The 17,918-nt window shown below is 36.4% G+C and overlaps 2 protein-coding genes across 2 annotated transcripts; both read left to right on the forward strand.

Moving 5' to 3' along the window:
- Positions 1-9,047: 9,047 nt before the first annotated feature.
- On the forward strand, positions 9,048-10,450 carry LOC114526093 (isatin hydrolase-like). The gene is made up of 2 exons (XM_028547595.1): positions 9,048-9,360; positions 10,110-10,450. The coding sequence occupies exons 1-2, from the start codon at positions 9,048-9,050 to the stop codon at positions 10,448-10,450; spliced, it is 654 nt and encodes a 217-aa protein (XP_028403396.1).
- Positions 10,451-13,126: 2,676 nt separating this feature from the next.
- Positions 13,127-15,691, forward strand: LOC114526185 (early nodulin-75-like). Its single transcript, XM_028547705.1, has 2 exons — positions 13,127-13,263; positions 15,009-15,691. Coding segments are annotated over exons 1-2 (441 nt in total). The 5' UTR covers positions 13,127-13,261; the 3' UTR covers positions 15,448-15,691.
- Positions 15,692-17,918: the final 2,227 nt, after the last annotated feature.

The raw sequence follows: 17,918 nt of genomic DNA on the forward strand, positions 1-17,918 counted from the left end.
TGTCAAAGTGAATGATTGTGTTTTTCATAATTATTTTAGTGAAAAACGTTTAAACGAATCATGTTTTTACATTCCCCACTCAACGTGTTTGAGTATTCTATATAATAACTAAGCATTGGTAAATAATCGTATAATTTCGATTCAGGCATTTCCATATCGCTAAATAGGCGAAAATTGACCAAAAATTGTTGAAAAAATGTGTACTCTCAACGTCTCAATGAGCTTCACGATGCCAGCCTCTATGCTATATGCTATTAAAAGTATTAAAGAAAAAATATTCTTACATTACATAATCAGAAATCTGTATTTCAACGGAATTGATCCATTAGCGTTCATTACGTGAATTTGTCTAACTGACTATAAAGTGACTGAATCTGATATTTTCATATAGTTCTATAAACGTCACTAGTCCCAAAAATTTACTGACGATTTTTGAAGCACGCGCATTTCTATTTGTGACGTTTCTTCAGGAATGCCACAGTTTAAAGATTTTGCATTTAAATCACAAGACTTACAATGTCCTGACACGTGAAGTCTTGAGAAATTCTAAAATTATTTTATTCTAGATTGCGAAATTATTTATTTATATAAGGTGTATTAACTATCCAGATAAGTCCATACTTCATACGTTGTTCGTTTCAGAGAGTTTTTAAATGCTAGAAGCAACGTCCATGCACTGACTTATTAGAGTGTATAAATAACTTATGTATAGTGTAAATGTGACCCTCCACGGGAAAACCAACATTAACGGTTTGAAAAAACGGGCTGAAATACCGTTTGCTATCCGTTTTCTATCCGTGAAAATCAAAAACGGTTGCCGTTTAAAAATTTTAAACGCCCGTTTAAATTTTATTGCTTGGCGTTTAAACGGTTTGTTCAAAACGTGAAAACGTTTTCATCGATCCGTGAAAACGTTTTGAGCGATCCGTGAAAACATTTCGGTAGAGCTGTGAAAACGTTTTGCTTTGGCCGTAAAAACGTTTTGGTAAAACCGTGAAAACGTTATGGTAGAGCCGTGAAAACGTTTAAATAAAACCGTCAAAATGTTTTATCACAGACATAAACATGCAGGTTTCACCTTTCACCTATATAACCAGTGTAACGTTTCCGCTAGCGTGCAATTAAATATTTCCATCAAACAGTCGGGACGACCTTGTAAAGTTAATCGTGTAAAACTATATAAAATGTAATAAAATGTTTATATATCAGAGGCAAGCAAAATGGGTCGAACACCAAAGTGAGATATCCCTATATATCACTGATTACAACAAATCTAGTTTAGGTTTATAATGCTTATTAGGCCGTAGGATGAGCATCCAAAAGATGCAATTCCGTTGCACCCCTCGTGGAACTACATAATTTTCACATGAATCAATAGATAAAAACTTACTTTATCAGAATCCGTCGCTCCCCAAGTGAAACAGGTGCACAATTGGGAAAAAAATCCCTCCAAAGTTTGCTATATTCGCGCTTCGAAATATTCGAACCGCCATTGTTTTAGTAGCAAACACGCATGCGCATGTCAGCCAAACTCGCACTGCGCACGCGCAGACAGGAAAAATGGATTTTCCCTGTGGGTTTTCCCCGATTTCCCGTGTAAAAATAACAAAATAAAATCACGGAATAAAGATCAAACCTTGTAATATTAACGAATAAATACACACACATTAAATATTGTTAAAACACATTGTACATTTTGCTTGCTCATATGCTAAATCACTTCAATTCATTGGCTATTGTTTCAAAATACCGTTTTAACGTATAATTCTACTTATTAACAACTTAATTCAATAAAAAATTGTGAGGTAAAAAACCCACCTGTATCAAACAGGATGGAGAATATATAAATATACATACAACTCACACAATCAAGAACAAGTTAAATATTTCGCTTAAATATAGCCTTGGAATGCTATCCCGTTTCTGTAACTCAGTACTTGCACTTTGTTCCCTTTGAATGATAATGCCCCCAGTGATGTGAGTTGTCCCTTTGCCAGATCTAGTTTCTTCTGAGAAATCATCATTATCCCATGCAAGAGAAGTTGGAAACATCACTAACAAAGCCTGGAGGAATAGCAGAATCATTGGATATATTCATCTGTGCAAGGGCAGTTTCATGGCACAATACAAATGAGTGTGACATGCAATGTCCAAAGCCACTCAATAGAGAAATCACTGAGGCTGAACCTGTCAGTTGTCTAAGTGCCATGGCAAGTGCTATGCTCTTGGGCGTAGGATTCCTTCCCCCAGATGCTAAATTCACAAGGTCTTGTACAATTGATGTTAGTTTGGCATTGTTCTTGCCCTCAATTGGCACGTACTCACTTAAAGTTGGAATCCACAAGTCCAAGCCGAGACATTAAAAAGTTCACATGGAACCACTTTTTGTACATTATCCATTGTCAAATCAGATGCCAATAGTGGCCAAGGAAGATTCAGTTTTGTATATCTTGGACCTTTTGGCGAGAATCAATGCAGCATTGTATAGATTTGTAACTCATTGACTCTAGAATTTTCCTCAGTTTCTGTGTTGGAATTCAGATCATCATCATCAATGGTACCGGTATAGCTCTCTTCATCAAAGTCTTCATCGTTGTTTTCTGACTTGTTTGACATATGTTCCTCAACCAATTCGGAAGAATCCAAATTTTCCACATATACAATCTCACTAACATTTCTCATTTTCGGTACTTAGAACACAAGTTGGGGATAACTTTTCATCAGTTGTTGCTTGAGTTTAAAAGCTCTATATTTAGATGCATCCACATTCTCGGTGTCCTTAGCAATGATAACAAATTTCTCCAGCAAATCTTTCATATACCTTATTTGCTTATTTGCAATGACCTCAGTCTCGATTACTTTCTTACAGAAGACATCATAAGACTTCTCGTACACTGATGTAGATCTTTCATCTCCAATTGCTTCTTTGTCTCTCTGGTGAGAAATTTTGTATAATTGCAGTAGCAAACTTTGTGATAGGGGACTTCCAGTGCTACACAGTCTTTCCCCCGGATTTGCACAAGTATCCGTTCATCATTCTTTCTCACGGCAGCTGTACGTAGAAGACCAGCATCAATTATTTCTGCCAACATGAGTGGGGTTCTTTTTCTCTTCTTAGTTACCTGGTGTGAACAAAACTATTAAACTAAATATCTGCTAATAACACAGTTGGATGTTTGTAGCATTAAAAACTATTTTACCCTAAATAAACTTAATTGACCACAATTCAAGATATTTTAAAACCAAACTCGAGAATGCTGTGCTACTAGTACACATTGCACTATTGCACTAGTATAATTATATCTATCAAAATGACCATACCTTGTCTAGTGAGACCAAGAGGCGTCTCTTCCACAAACAATACATATCTCTGGACTCGTTTCTTTTAGGCAAGGTCTTATTAACGCCTGCGACTGATTGGCGTGTAATTTTTCGTCTTGGTTCTATTGGTTCCACTTCCACATGTAGTTCTTCGGTAGAAGTTACAGTTTTAGAGCTAGTTCCTTCTCCTTTTTCTTCTTTTCGCTGTTGTCTACGGATATTCTCTTCATCAGAAAATCTCTTCCAGCATTTCATACGATGGTACCATTCTAAGTTAATGCTGTCAGGGTTCTTCTCCTGTTCTCCATGTATGAATTGACAGATCCGTCATCGATGTTCTCGTACGATTTCTTAGCTATTTCAGCTTGTTGACATTTAAGTTTGGCCCATTTAGACCTACACTCAAGACATTTCTTAAGCCCTTGGCGTGTAACTTTGCAAAGTTGCTCCGTAACGCCAACAAAATGAATAAAACATGAGGATATTCGAGTTTTATAAATATTTTCAGCCATGATTGTTTTGCATAACTAAGCGTGTTTCCACTTCGAAGCATGTGCGTGCTTATGCGCGTGCGCAGTGCGAGTTTGGCTGACAAGCGCATGCGTATTTGCTACTAAAACAATGGCGGTTCGAATATTTCGAAGCGCGAATATATAAAACTTTGGAGGGATTGTTCTCCCAATTGTGCACCTGTTTCGCTTGGGGAACAACGGATTCTGATAAAGTAAATTTTTATCTATTGATTCATGTGAAAATTATGTAGTTCCACGAGGGGTGCAACGGAATCCGTTTTCTAAGCATCTTTTGGATGCTCATCCTACGGCCTATATTAAAGAAGTATGATTGATTATATGTCTATCTTTTAATAAAGTATTATCACAGAAGCGAAGACACAGCCGCCCTTGATGATTTGCCAAATTGCACTGCCAGAAACCCATCACCTGGGTCAACAGGCCCCAAAATGCTTTTTCGCAATTATAAATGTACCTATTTCTATAGTGCGTGTGAGAAAACATATAGTTTAAAATTTATTACAGCAATTAAATTCTATACACATACTAAGCAACATATCTGAGATGCAAATATAATTCAACTAATTATAACGAGAGATATCTGGTATTTGTTATGCAAATACTTATATAGATAATAAAATACGCACATTCACGATCCATTTTGGCAAAAACAACTAATTAATGCGTTATAGGATCGTGTGCGAGTTTCCTGTTATATTATATCAACTTTTATATACGCTATATTACACATTTTCACAATATTTTCAACAAAGTGCATTTAACCAATCTTCGCCAGTGCGTGTCGAAGTTTGAAAAATGGGTTGGTAAAAAATCACGATCGGTATGATATATATAAATCGCCGTTTTTCTGCCATATCGATCGCTTTTTAGACTAGTTATATATGCTTTCATTTTTGAGAACACACGACTACACAGTCATAATAGCCTATGCTGTATAATCAGATTATTCTAATCCGTACTTAAAATTGAACGAATATTTATGTATGTTATTGAAAAGATTTGACCTCTGTAGGAAAAATATGAAGCTCTATGTCAAATCTTACTTAACTAAGATTCTTGGTGGTCACAAAATATCTCTAAATATTCATAATGAATACTTTATCTCCTTCCATATTTTAGAGCATCTGCCCAAACTTTAACAGTAGAATATAGCTAGCATGTTATCTGAATAATATTATACGCTATCTGCGCTACACTGCATGAAAAAAAGTTTTTTGTTAGTTGATATGGATCGAAGGCCTTGCGTTCTGTAATCCAAACGTCAAGATTTCCGCCCTGAAAAAGCAACTTAATACTCCATCCCGGCGCAAAGGTGCACAATTTTTTAGCCAAAACATATAGCAATTACATATACTGCCCTTATAGAAACAGCGGATCGAAACTGTCAAAAATGCGCACAATTTTTTCTGCAAAGCATATAGCAGTGCAGTCGCCCATATAGACGCGACAATCCCAAACGCACGCACAGGGGAGTTTATACTCACCATTATAACAAAAAATCAATCCACATCATCTTCGAGACATCTAATTGTGACACAATTTGTGCCCCCTGCCTACGATTACCCGGCAAGCAAGACTTCTCCAGAAACATTATGTGTTGATGCATAAAATGTATCTACTGACTCTCGTGTCTGGAAAAATCTTATTTGCCTGTCCTGCCTGTCTCAGCTTAGGAATTAATAAGGTTGCATCTACACACAAATTACTTAGGAATTTGCATGCAATTTTTGGTTAAGAAAAATTTCTGGTGTTTGAGTGCAGATGCACCTATTTATGTTATCTCAGTTTTGTGACCACCCAATTAAAGTACTCAAACCTCTTTGAACCTCTGGCAAACGATGTTCGATTTTACGATGTTCGACTGAGCCAAAGTGATCTTGACCAAACAGCAACTTTCTTTTGTCATATAGTCTACAAAAATTTCATATAAGCCTTAGTGCGCACTTAACAAATAAATATATATGCACACACTTAACAAATAAATATATATGCACACAAGGCAAAAAAATAAAGTTTTGATCGAGCCAACAGTAATACGAAATCTGATGATTCATGATTTCATCGATAGGGCCTGATTTCAATGCTTGACGGGAATTATTTCCAAGCGCGACTGATGCATAAAGTATTTTTAATCAAACATGCCTTATATCAAACACTACAGTCTAGAAATTAATCAATATGTGTTCATACCTTTATATGCACGTGTTAAAACACCTCGACGTATCCATAGATTTGAATATCCAGCAAATATTTGGGATAGGACTTCGCGAAATTATTGGTAAAGATCTTTACCCGCGTGCTTATGAACTTGATTGGCGCCATTTCATATTTGTTCACTTCGCCGATCCCGTGCGCCGATCTATATAGCTGGCAACAGCCTTCAAGCGCAAATGTGCAATGACCATACATGCCAAATGCATGATTACAATTTAATATCCGGAATGCAATTTCCTTATAAAGAGAACCGAAATCAAAATTAGTGAATATTTTCCTATTGTCCAAGCAGCTGTTAAATAAGAATTCTAATGTTTATTTTCTGTGAGGTCAAGCTTAAATGTTTGTAAGACCTATGATAATCGAACGAAATGGGTTTCTTTTAGATATAACTTATCGCCATTCCCAATATTGTATTAGGCTTACGCTGCGGCATGTCAGCTGCCAATTTTACCAATTGGGCTTGTGCCAGTGTGCGCAAGGATTGCACAAACTTGGTAAAAACATAGCGCTAAAACTTTACCTCGTAAAACACGCAATTTGTAGACCGTGTCTTTCATTGCTTATGCTCTAGTTTAATATCCAGAAAGCTTATATATATAGTTAAATGGTATAATATCGATTATAATTTCTGGTTTGTTATATTTGTCACATGATCCTGATTATTTTGAACAATTAGTATGGCTTGTGTTTTGTGCCTATCAAAGTTTAGCTACGCTAAATTTCAGTGAGGAATATTATGATGTTCATTGGGCGACTTCCTTGTGGTTCTATTTTTTTCATTACTTTCATACAATCTATATCATTTGTACAATTTGAGCTTTTCCGCGTTCCACGTTTCCGATTCGAGGAGCTAGTCGAGGGAAATCAAATTATAACCAAACATAAGATGCCTGATTATAAATGTGCTTCAGTGCTTGGTGCATCTGACTTTGCCGAAAGTTGCGAAGTGTTTTATTCGGATCGCCCTCGGCCGGTGAACATCGGCGTCCACGATCAAGCGCTTCAAAAGATCTATGTCTGTTGTTGATACAATTATTGCGATATAGTTTAATAGTTATTTACATTTATTTCATTGTTTACACAACTATATAAGGGTTTTAATCATTGCATACTATAGATATGCAGTTATCCGCGGTTTTGCTCCTATACTATCAGGCTGCTTCGTATCTATCCTAATGACTATTTAAACGACTTCCAACAACCACACAACAACTATGCAATTCTACGTAATGCTGCTTTTAAGGTATATATGGCTAGATCGAGACGTTGCATGTTTGTGCGCGCGTTGAACTTTGGCTTTATGGAAACAACAAGAGTATTAAAGCATAGATTCTAACCATTGCATTGCCGCGGCATTAAAAAAACAATCAATTTTTGAAAGAAAGCTTTTTCAGTTTATGACTTGAAATTTGACCTTAATGACATAATTGCATGCACTGAACGCTAAGAGAAATCTTGAAGCGCACGAAATAGCATTCGATTCGGCTAAAATGATGTAACCCCTCTACAAGCCTTCTGTTAAGGAACTGAATACGTTTCTAGGAATATTATGTGTTACACATTCGTCGCTTCTTCTATAAAGTTGTAACATTGCAAATGTTTAATCTAACGTTCTACCAAATCCAATGCGATTGAACAAAATTCCAGCAAACGTTCCAACGAACGGTAAATCAAAACGGTTGAACGCTTTTGGAACGATTTTCGAACTTTTTTTCTCGAGGCGTTCAAACGGGCAATTTCGAACAATGAACGATCTCGAAAATCGTTTCAACGAACGCAAGAACGCTTGAAGTGTTTAATTGAACGGGAAACGAATGAATAATGAACAATATTTTTCAAGGAACCAAATAGCGTTAACGTATGTTTATGTGTGGAAGGCCACACATAAACAACAAAGTAAATTGCTTCGCACGAGTGGCAAATCACAACTGTATGACTGTTACTGGTCTGCTTGCTTCTCTACCTATAATTAACTTCGTTGACTAGGTACATATGACATTGATCAAGTAGCTATTTATGTGTAGCTGTCAACGGAGCGTAATTAGCCCTAAAGCTGTTGGACTGCATGTATAATAACATATGTCTGCAGTCAGTGCAGTGGCATGACTGTGGCCATGTTCTTCAGGTATATTTTGCTATTGTTTTTACAATTTTACTCCATTTTATTATTTTAATATTATCCATGCTGTACTGGGATAACGAAGCAATAAAGAGTAGTGTACGTGCGGATAGCGATCGAAGCTCTCGCTCCCTCATAGCTGAACATAAACAACGTATATAATGTTACACCCGCTACTTGCGTTTACCTGTTAATCATTTCCCCCCTCCCGGTATATCAAACATGCCCATGCAACAGACAGTTGACATATTTTACCGTTGTTTGATTTAAACACCAGTATCATGGTCTGCGATCAAAGGATTCCCCAAATCGTCTGGTTTCGTCCGTGAAATTGGGTATATAAATTCGTCAAACCGTTTATACGGATGAATAGGCCCATCCAAAAAAACGGTTCATTTTTCTGTGCGTTTAAACGGTTATTCGTATCCGTGTAAACGCTTTCACCAAAGCGTAAAAACGCTTTCTTGAAAGCGTTAAATTTTTTCATCGAACCGTTTTAACGTTTTAACGAAGCGTGAAAACGCTTTACGGCATCCGTTTACTAACCGTTTGTAATCCGTTTTTTTGCCCATTTAAACGGAAAAGCGTTAATGTTGGTTTTCCCGTGGAGGGTCACAAATTATGCTCATTAGTTATATGAGCAACCGTATTATAGCTGTTACAATAATTATATGCTTAATTGCATGTACTCTATCACTATTTCAAAATAACTTATTTTATAGGCTACCAGCGTGCTGATTGATATGAGCTTTCCTTTTGAAAATGACATGATAACCTACCCTGGTCTGTTACCATTCCGCATGTCCAAATTTCACGCAGACCCTTACACAAAACAAGTTCCCTATTTATTATTTGATATGGACTTCAATGAACATACTGGCACACACATAGATGCGCCAGTCCACTTTGCTAAAGGAAAACTTACTGTCGATCAAATCCCACCTAAAGATTTGATAGCAAAAGCAATCGTTGTGGACATTACTGAACAAACATTAAAAGATCGTGACTATGCATTGACGATCGATGATTTTAAAAACTGGGAAGAGAAACACGGAACGATTCCTGATGGAAGCATTGTGTTCATTTTGACTGGCCTTGGAAAATACTGGGGAAACTATGAGAAATACATGGGAAAAGAGAAAAAGAGTAATGGCGAGTTTCATTGGCCAGGTGATCTATAAAACATATCTATTTCTTCACCAGCACAAAGTTTCAATCACAACTATAGAATGATCATGGTTGATCCGTATTAAAATAGTTTCAACTTTCAAGTAGTTTGGAAATGATACTAATTATGCAAGCACTTTTTCTTTGTATAGGTTTATGTTCACGTCCTTATTTTCGAATTCAGAATTCATGACTTATGCATGTATTCAAACAACTCTCTCGCGCTCATTGAGAGTGATATAGAAATTTTATCACTACTGATCAATGAGAAAGTTATTTTTGATTTAGTGAGTGGGAGGTGGGGCGCTGAAAATTAAGCTCGATCGTATAGACACTACCCGAAATTGGGTGGACACAAAACTGGCTTGGAAACGAGGCGGACAATGTAATCTATTGTTAGTGGGATGGTTTTCATTGCCCGAGAACAAGTTTGGGAAGTGTCCATTCAACTAAAGATACCGGAGAAGATTGAGATCCTCCAACTCAATGAGAGTGAGCTTTTAGAATACAGGCGTTACTGCAGTGTGTATGAAGGTTGCAAGTACAATACATATACAAAGGAAGTCTCTTCATAATGTCTGTTAAAACACAACATTATACGAAGATTATTAATATCGCGAACCCAAGATAAAGGTTAAATTACGACAGAAAAATATTTCGTAATTTTTCAATTTCATCCTAAATTCTTCGATCGCGCTATATAGAGTTACAGTATATTCAAAGTTTTATACCCAGATTGTACACTTTTTTAGGCTTTGCAAATGCCACAGCTCAATGGTTAGTTGACAAGCGGAAAATAAAAGGAGTTGGTACTGATGCTCGTTCTTATGACGTGGGGCCATCTGAAACCTTTCCAGCACATCAAATCTTTCTCGGAAACAATATCTATTGTCTTGAAACTGTTGCCAATATTGAGAAACTTCCAGTGAAAGGTGCCGTTGTCTACGTAATGCCGATGAAAATCAAGGGCGGAACTGGAGGACCAACTCGTGTTATTGCTAAAACCAAGCCCGCAGGACGAGGTTCTCATCTGACGAGCAGCATCTTGGTTATTTTCTTGTCCATTCTTTTAACGTTGCTTAACCACAAGTAAAAGTAATGATGTTGGTATTATTCTCACAAGGTCATTCAATTGCATACAATACGATCCAAAAGTTGAACAATGCTTAATTCTTTACTGTGATATCTAAAATTAAAATATATTTTCATAATACGATACTGAATAACATAATAAGCATGAAATGAAAATAAAATGATTATGAAAATAAAATGATTGTGTGTAATTTATGTCTATATATACTTTTTATATATTTATATAATATATTTATATATTATATAATATATATCCGAGGTAAAATAGTTCGTTTCTGCAGTATTTTATTTAAGGTATTAAAAATTTCTCCGGCAGGATTTCCCAACAATTAATTGGCAATCCATTCCGATGCCCCGAACAATTTCATTTTTCTAGCTAAAAAATAATCGCCTCCCAATGGACCATGCATTCATTGGAAGGCATACACAACAGTCATGCTCGTATTCAAGAATTGCGTTTGATTTGCAGCGATACATATAGAAATGTACTATAACCACATAATTTATATTCAAGCACTGAGCGCTATTACAACAAGCTTAAAAGTCCATTTTTCACTGCTCTTTGTGAAGTACTTAACCTTCTTGAAAAGTGTCTTGTTTTTTGGAGGTCAAGTGTACAAATATTATAAAACCTCATTTTGATTTTTGACAATTGCATGGCTCCATGCATCAGATGATGCATATGACGCAGAGGCAACAATTGTATATCGTCACGATAAACAAAATGAGTTGTCCATATTTGAACACCTGCCTCACCATACTATCATATACGAAAAAACTATACATTTTATTTGCTTTTTTTATGTTTTGCTATAATTAGATATAAGTGAACTAGGGAAGTATTAACTCAAGGCGTATTTCACTTAAACCGTGAAAGTCTATAACTGCAAGAAACGTAATGCAGCAGAAAAAACGGGTGATTTTTAGTACTTCACCTTTACGACTGTGTTTGTTTCCGAAAAATGTGAAACATCAGCTATCACTGCTTAAGTCATTTTATAATAAATAATAAGCTTGGAGGATTAGGTCTGGCTAGCTCAGGAAATACTTTGCTTCATTTGAAATGGTGAGGGGTTGCTGCATTCATATATTTCTAGTATGCTGGTAATCCTCGGGCCAGCGCGGAGTCCTGTGCGAGGGTTTCAATTTCGCTCGAAGATTAAAACTATGCACCCGGGTATTGTGACAATTGAACAATGACGGAATCCGCGTTTTTCAAATTCTATGTCATGCACGTTACATGTTCAACGATCATGACTCATCGCACTTGTAGGCCTGCGCGAGATTTGCAGGACCTTGTCATAAGCACCTTTTACTTGCAACGACCAGTAACGACAAGTTTGTAATTTTCTATTTTTCAATGAGAATGTCAACGATTTCACCGTCATTTCGCGAACCTTTTTTGTAGAAATATTTTATTAACTTTATACCAAATTAAAGATGACTATGAAGGAAACATGGATATAGTTTAGGACTCAGCAGTGAAAAAAGGAGGATTTGTAATCCGAATAAGTTTTTAAAACAGTATAGGTGTCCATTTAGTTTATTCTGTGTTTACTTATATAAGATAAAGGACTGCAATGTATACACGTAGTGGATTTTGTAACATATAAATTATTTAATATAGCCCACTGACAGCAACACCAGACTTTGAACTTGTTGTGTTCATAAGTTAATTGCAAACTAGTCTTTAGACTTATTTATGTATAGGGCTAAATATTGCTTAATGACGACGAGAAGTCTGTTCTGTGCATATTTTCTGCTCGAAATATATAAGCCTAACATTATAAACAACAGTCGGACCTTCTCCGTTTGAATTTTAATTGCATTTACAAAATAATAAAACAAGACAAAGCTTTGTCGTAATGCTTCATGTCGTGATGCAAGGAATTTTGCTTAAGCTCGCCCCACACTGTATGAAGCTATCAGCTGAGCTGACGTTTTGAGTGCCACAGCGCACCAGAGGCACTTGTGCACGTCAACCGCCACGAGAGACGCTTAGCTCAGCTAATAGCTCTAGTATGCAGCGGGCTTTAGGGGCAGTTCACATTAGCCGGGTTTTACCCTACCTTGGAAACCGAGCTTTTCCATTTTGCGACGTTGCCAGGTTACGGATATTTAGCGAAGCGCAAACAGAGGCGTACGGGAGACGATAATTGAGGAGGGGGGCACATATTCGTATATTCATGTTGTGCAAGATTAATTTCTTTTCAAATCTATTGTCATCACAGGTCTTTTAACATGAATATATGAATATGTGCCCGCCAATTATCGTCTCCCATACACTAGTGAGCGCAAAATGGACTTTGAGGTATTGAAATGAGTAAATAACATGATTCTGGCAGTCGTGTTATCATCCTAACAATATCATGTGATTGTTTTGTTGTATAGATAAGCTCCATTATAACCAAGGAGCAGCGTGGCAGCGTCTTCAAACAACTTAGCATCAAATGTGGTATAACAACTGACAAAATAGACAAAACACTTCTCGACGTTTCGACCTGAGGGCCTTCGTCAGAAGAGTTAGTTTTGTTTTATGTTAAATCTCGATAGCCGGGCTCATGTGAACAGCCTATTAGCATGGAGGCTTTTTTAATTGGGAATATTTTTAAATTTATTTAAATCACTATGCCTCTGCATGGGTTTACTTTCATTAGCACAAACAAAGACCACTTATTATTACAGACGTTGCTCAACGTGGCAACTTTCGAAACCGCTTTGAATAAAAAAATAACGTGTCAACCAATCTTATTTTTCTGTTGTGAAGAACTTGCAAGGGTCACATATTCAATTAGTGGGCAAGATCATCGAAATGTAAGTACAAATGCACAATTCGCTCTTTTGTCTTTATACATTTGTTAATCAGTTAGTCTTTATGGCATACATCTTTTGTAAAATATCAAGTATCAAATGTCACCAAAAGTGTTTCTTCAACTGTGTGATATTACTTCTTATTCAATGTAGCTTCATGGCAGTTGTACTGCATGATTTCGGAAACGGCATTTTATCAATGGCAATAAGTCCATATTACTTCAATATCTGCCTGACTGAATATACTCAAGGGCCTTACCTAGAAATGGTTTTTTAAAACATTTGTCTCTTTGAATAAATGTTTAAAAAGGAAGCATCGTTCTGTACGCAAGACGCTCTATTTCTGAATATCTTGAAAACGAAAATTAAGCGCGTACGCATCAAATGACATACATATAGAGAGACCTGACAAAGTTTATTAAGGGACTGCTTATTCATGCCTGGTTACCCGAGATTTAATGAAGCGTAACTTGATTTTGAGGTATTGAAATAAGTCGTTCTGAAGCAAACCAGCTCATGCTATCGTTAGGATTAGTTAGGATTAGTTAGGACACGACTACCAAAATCATCTTATTTACTCATTTCAATACATCAAAGCTAGGCATTTAATGCTTCGTTAAATCTCGCGGGTAACCGGGTTCATGTGAATAGCCCCTAAAGTGAACTGGGGGGAGAGGTTTGGAGGGGGGGTGGCAAATATTATACACCTATTCTAAAATACATTGTGCACATAAACTGAAACGCAGTTATGCAACGTTGTAATTATATATTAAATTGTTCGTTTGTTAGAACAAGCGAAAGGAAAAGTTGTAATATTATTTCTTATAAGTCAGTTTACGCTATATATTTATAACATTCTGTTCAAATGCCCCACTTATTTGCATGCATGGATTCCGGCTTCCATTTCCAAAGACAAGACTCACAGAGATTATGACGCTGGTTTATGAACTCCCAGTATCCAAAAATATATTCCTAAAAATGCTAATTAAATAAAGTTTATTTGAAATTAGCCACAATACTTCCAAACAGGGCGACTATCATTGTTGATAGTCTATTAACAGTTGTGTGCTTAAGAAAGTGACGTAATGACGAGTGAGTAACGTCAAAAAGACTGGGTCAAAGATTTTGATCAGTGGAAAACAAAAAAAAAATTACTTCCGTTCAACGTATGTGTTGTCAAAAACGCCACTTGCTTTAAGCTCACTAATGTTTTACAGTATCTGTCTCTGCCATTTTCACTGAAATGAATGCAAAAGTAGTTTAGATTCAAGTGTGTTTACCTTCAGAAATCTCTTCATTGTAGCATTGGTAATTTTTTCGGATTATATAGTTAATTCTTTTCAGATGGTTTTGTGGTTTCGAAAACGTCCTTAATGTTTAGATTTTATTACTTTTGCATGATATAACTTCGATTTAAGGCACGTATTACTGTAAATAGCGCAAAAATATCTCCTCTCAATAAAATATGCGGAAAATTATCTGGCCGTGTTTCTCATCCCCTTCCTTCCACAGCATATTTTGGTGAGTTAAAAACATCAATAACTTCGAAAAAATCAGCAGCAAAAGATTCGGATTCCATGGCAAAAAAAATGTTGTCGCAAGTGGGGGCTTTGCGAACATTTAATCAAGTTTCGGGCTATGCCTCTCTGCGTAGCGTTAGTATAACAGTTTGAACAGCTCATCATGAGCTAATCAACATGTACCTATCGTTTTTTCGTGCTAACTTTCTCTTCCTGAATATTTTGTAGGATAACCAAAACAATAATAATTTCTTTCCTCCTGGTCATTGTTTGTGTCACATCAGGTCATGGAAAATCATTGCAAAAAGGTGGAAAACGTCATTTCATGCTGCCGCCTCAAATCCCTTCTGGAAAACGTTCCTTAATGGACACGGATCCCCCTCGTGGTGGTGAGGGGTTAGGAAAACGTCGTTTTAGGGTACCGCCTCCAATCCCTCCTGGAAAACGTAGCTCAGTGCTGTATCCACCTCCAGGAAAACGTAGCCCAGTGGTGTATCCACCCGGTACTGGAAAACGTAGCCCAGTGGTGTATCCACCTCCTGGAAAACGTAGCTCAGTGGTGTATTCACCTCCTGGAAAACGTAGCTCAGTGGTGCATCCACCTGCTAGAAAACGTAGCTCAGTGCAGAGAAAGAGGCCACCTATGGGAAAACGTAGCTCAGAGTAGGGGCAACCAGCGGGAAAACGTATAGCTCAGTTTATTGATATAAATTTTACCGTTTTTTGCACTGATTTATACAAACATCGTAATTATTAATGACTATAAATACTAGAATAATTTATCTTTTAGCACCACGTCTTGCACTATTGAACTGTTATATAACGACAAGAGACGCGCATGTTATCATGAAATTGTGTTTAGTTTGTAATGTTGAACGAAAAAAAAAAACATTTGCATAATCATCATCAAACACGGGGCACTGTTATTATGTCCATTGCTGATCATTGTGAGTGGAGACGGTAGCTGACGTTTCAACCGTTTTTGGCGATGCGATGAAGTTACATTAATCCAACCTCTCCACTGTTTTATCTGAACTGTTTTACCTTGAACTATGATAATTTTATTTCATTAGCCTCCATTGCGCGAGATTCAACCAGCCAGGCTTGAATTGTTGTTGAATTCAATAGTTATATGCTGTTACTTTTTATGTGTAACCAGGACCCGAAAGATATATTCCTGCAGTATTTTATTCCAACAACTTTTAAGATATTTTCCTCAAGTTATAACCGACTTAAAAGTGCAGAAGTTGAAATAATTTCGACGCTTGCCGAATATGTGATTTGTAATGGATGTTCACATGAGCCGGGTTACCCGACGTCGGAAGCCAAGCTTTTCCACCTTGCGAGGTTGCCCGGTAACCGATATTTAACGAAGCGCAAAATGGACTTTTGAGGTATTGAAATGAGCAAATGACACGATTATGGTGGTCGTGTTATCATCCTAACAATAACATGTGATTGTTTTGTTTCGAAAAGACATTTTTCAATACTTCAAAGTCGCCGTAAAATACGCTTCGTTAAATCTCGCAGGTAACCGGGCTGATGTGAACAGCCTATTAGCCTGCAGGCTGTTTTTAATTGCGAATATTTTAAATTTATTTAAATGCGCTATGCCTCTGCATGGGTTTACTTTACTTTCCATTAGCACAAACAAAGACCGCTTATTATTACAGACGTCGCTCAACGTGGCAACTTTGGAATCCGCTTGGAATTAAAAAAAAAACGTGTAAACGAATCTTATTTTTCTGTTGTGAAGAATTTGGAAGGGTCACAAATTCAGTAAGTAAGCAAGATCATCGAAATGTAAGTGAAAATGCACAATTCGCTCTTTTGTCTTTAAACATTTGTTAATCAGTACACCTTTTGTAAACTATCAAATAATGTCAAATATCACCGAAAGTGTTTTTTCATCTCTCTGATATTATTCTTATTCAATGTAGCTTTATAGCAGTTGTACTGCAGGATTTGCAAGAGGCATTTTATCAATGGCAATAAGTCAATATTACTTCAATATAATTATACTTTTATATAATTTATATTAATTATACTTTTATATAATTTATATTAATTATACTTTTATATATTTTCAACATCTGCCTGACTGAGTGTATTCAAGGGCTTTACCTAACAATAGTTTTTTAAAACATTTGTCTCTTTGAATAAGTGTTTATAAAGGAAGCAACGTCCTGTAGGCAAGATCCTATCTTTCTGGATATTTCGAGAACGAAAATTGAGCGCACTAAATGACATACGTGTAGAAAGACTTTACAAAGTTTACTAAGGGGCTGTTCATTCATGCCTGATTACCCGAGATTTAACGAAGCTTAACATGATTTTGAGGTACTGAAATAAGTCGTTCTGAAACGAATCGGGGGGGGGGGCTTTGAGTGTGGCAAATATCATACACCTATTCTAAAATACATTGTGGAAATAAAATGAAACGCTTTTATGCAGCGTTGTATTTCTTATAATTATATATTAAATTGTTCGTTTGTTAGAACTCGCGTATGAAGCATTATAATATTATTTCTTATAAGTCAGTTTAACGCTATATATTTATAACATTCTGTTCAAATGCCGCACATATTTACATGCAAGGATTCGGCCTCCCATTTCCAAGGACAGGACTCACAGAGATTATAACGCTGGTTTATGGACTCCGAGTATCCAAAAATATATTCCTAAAAATGCAAATTAAATAAAGTTTATTTGCCTGAAATCAGCCGCAATACTTTTCAAATTGGGTTATGATTGTTGAGCTTAATTATCATGAAGTAAAACTTGGGATTTATTTTTTAACAAAATTTTACCATGAGCCTATGCGATTAGGCGACTATCATTGTTGATAGTCTATCAACAATAGTGAGCTTAAGAAAGGGACGTAATGACGAGTGAGTAACGTCGAAAAGACTGGGTCAAGGATTTTGATTGGTGGAAAACAAAAAAAACTTTTCTTCCGTTCAACGTATGTGTTGTCAAAAACGCCACTTACTTTAAGCTCAGTAATGTTTTACAGTAACTGTCTCTGCCATTTTCACTGAAATGAATGCAAAAGTAGTTTCAATTCAAGTGTGTTTACCTTCACAAATCTCTTCATTTTAACATTGTTAATTTTTTAGATTATACTACAATGAACAT

This window comes from Dendronephthya gigantea, unplaced genomic scaffold (genome assembly GCF_004324835.1).
Source record: "Dendronephthya gigantea isolate DGI-Jeju-01 unplaced genomic scaffold, DenGig_1.0 000037F, whole genome shotgun sequence".
Classification (NCBI taxonomy): Eukaryota; Metazoa; Cnidaria; class Anthozoa; order Malacalcyonacea; family Nephtheidae; genus Dendronephthya; species Dendronephthya gigantea.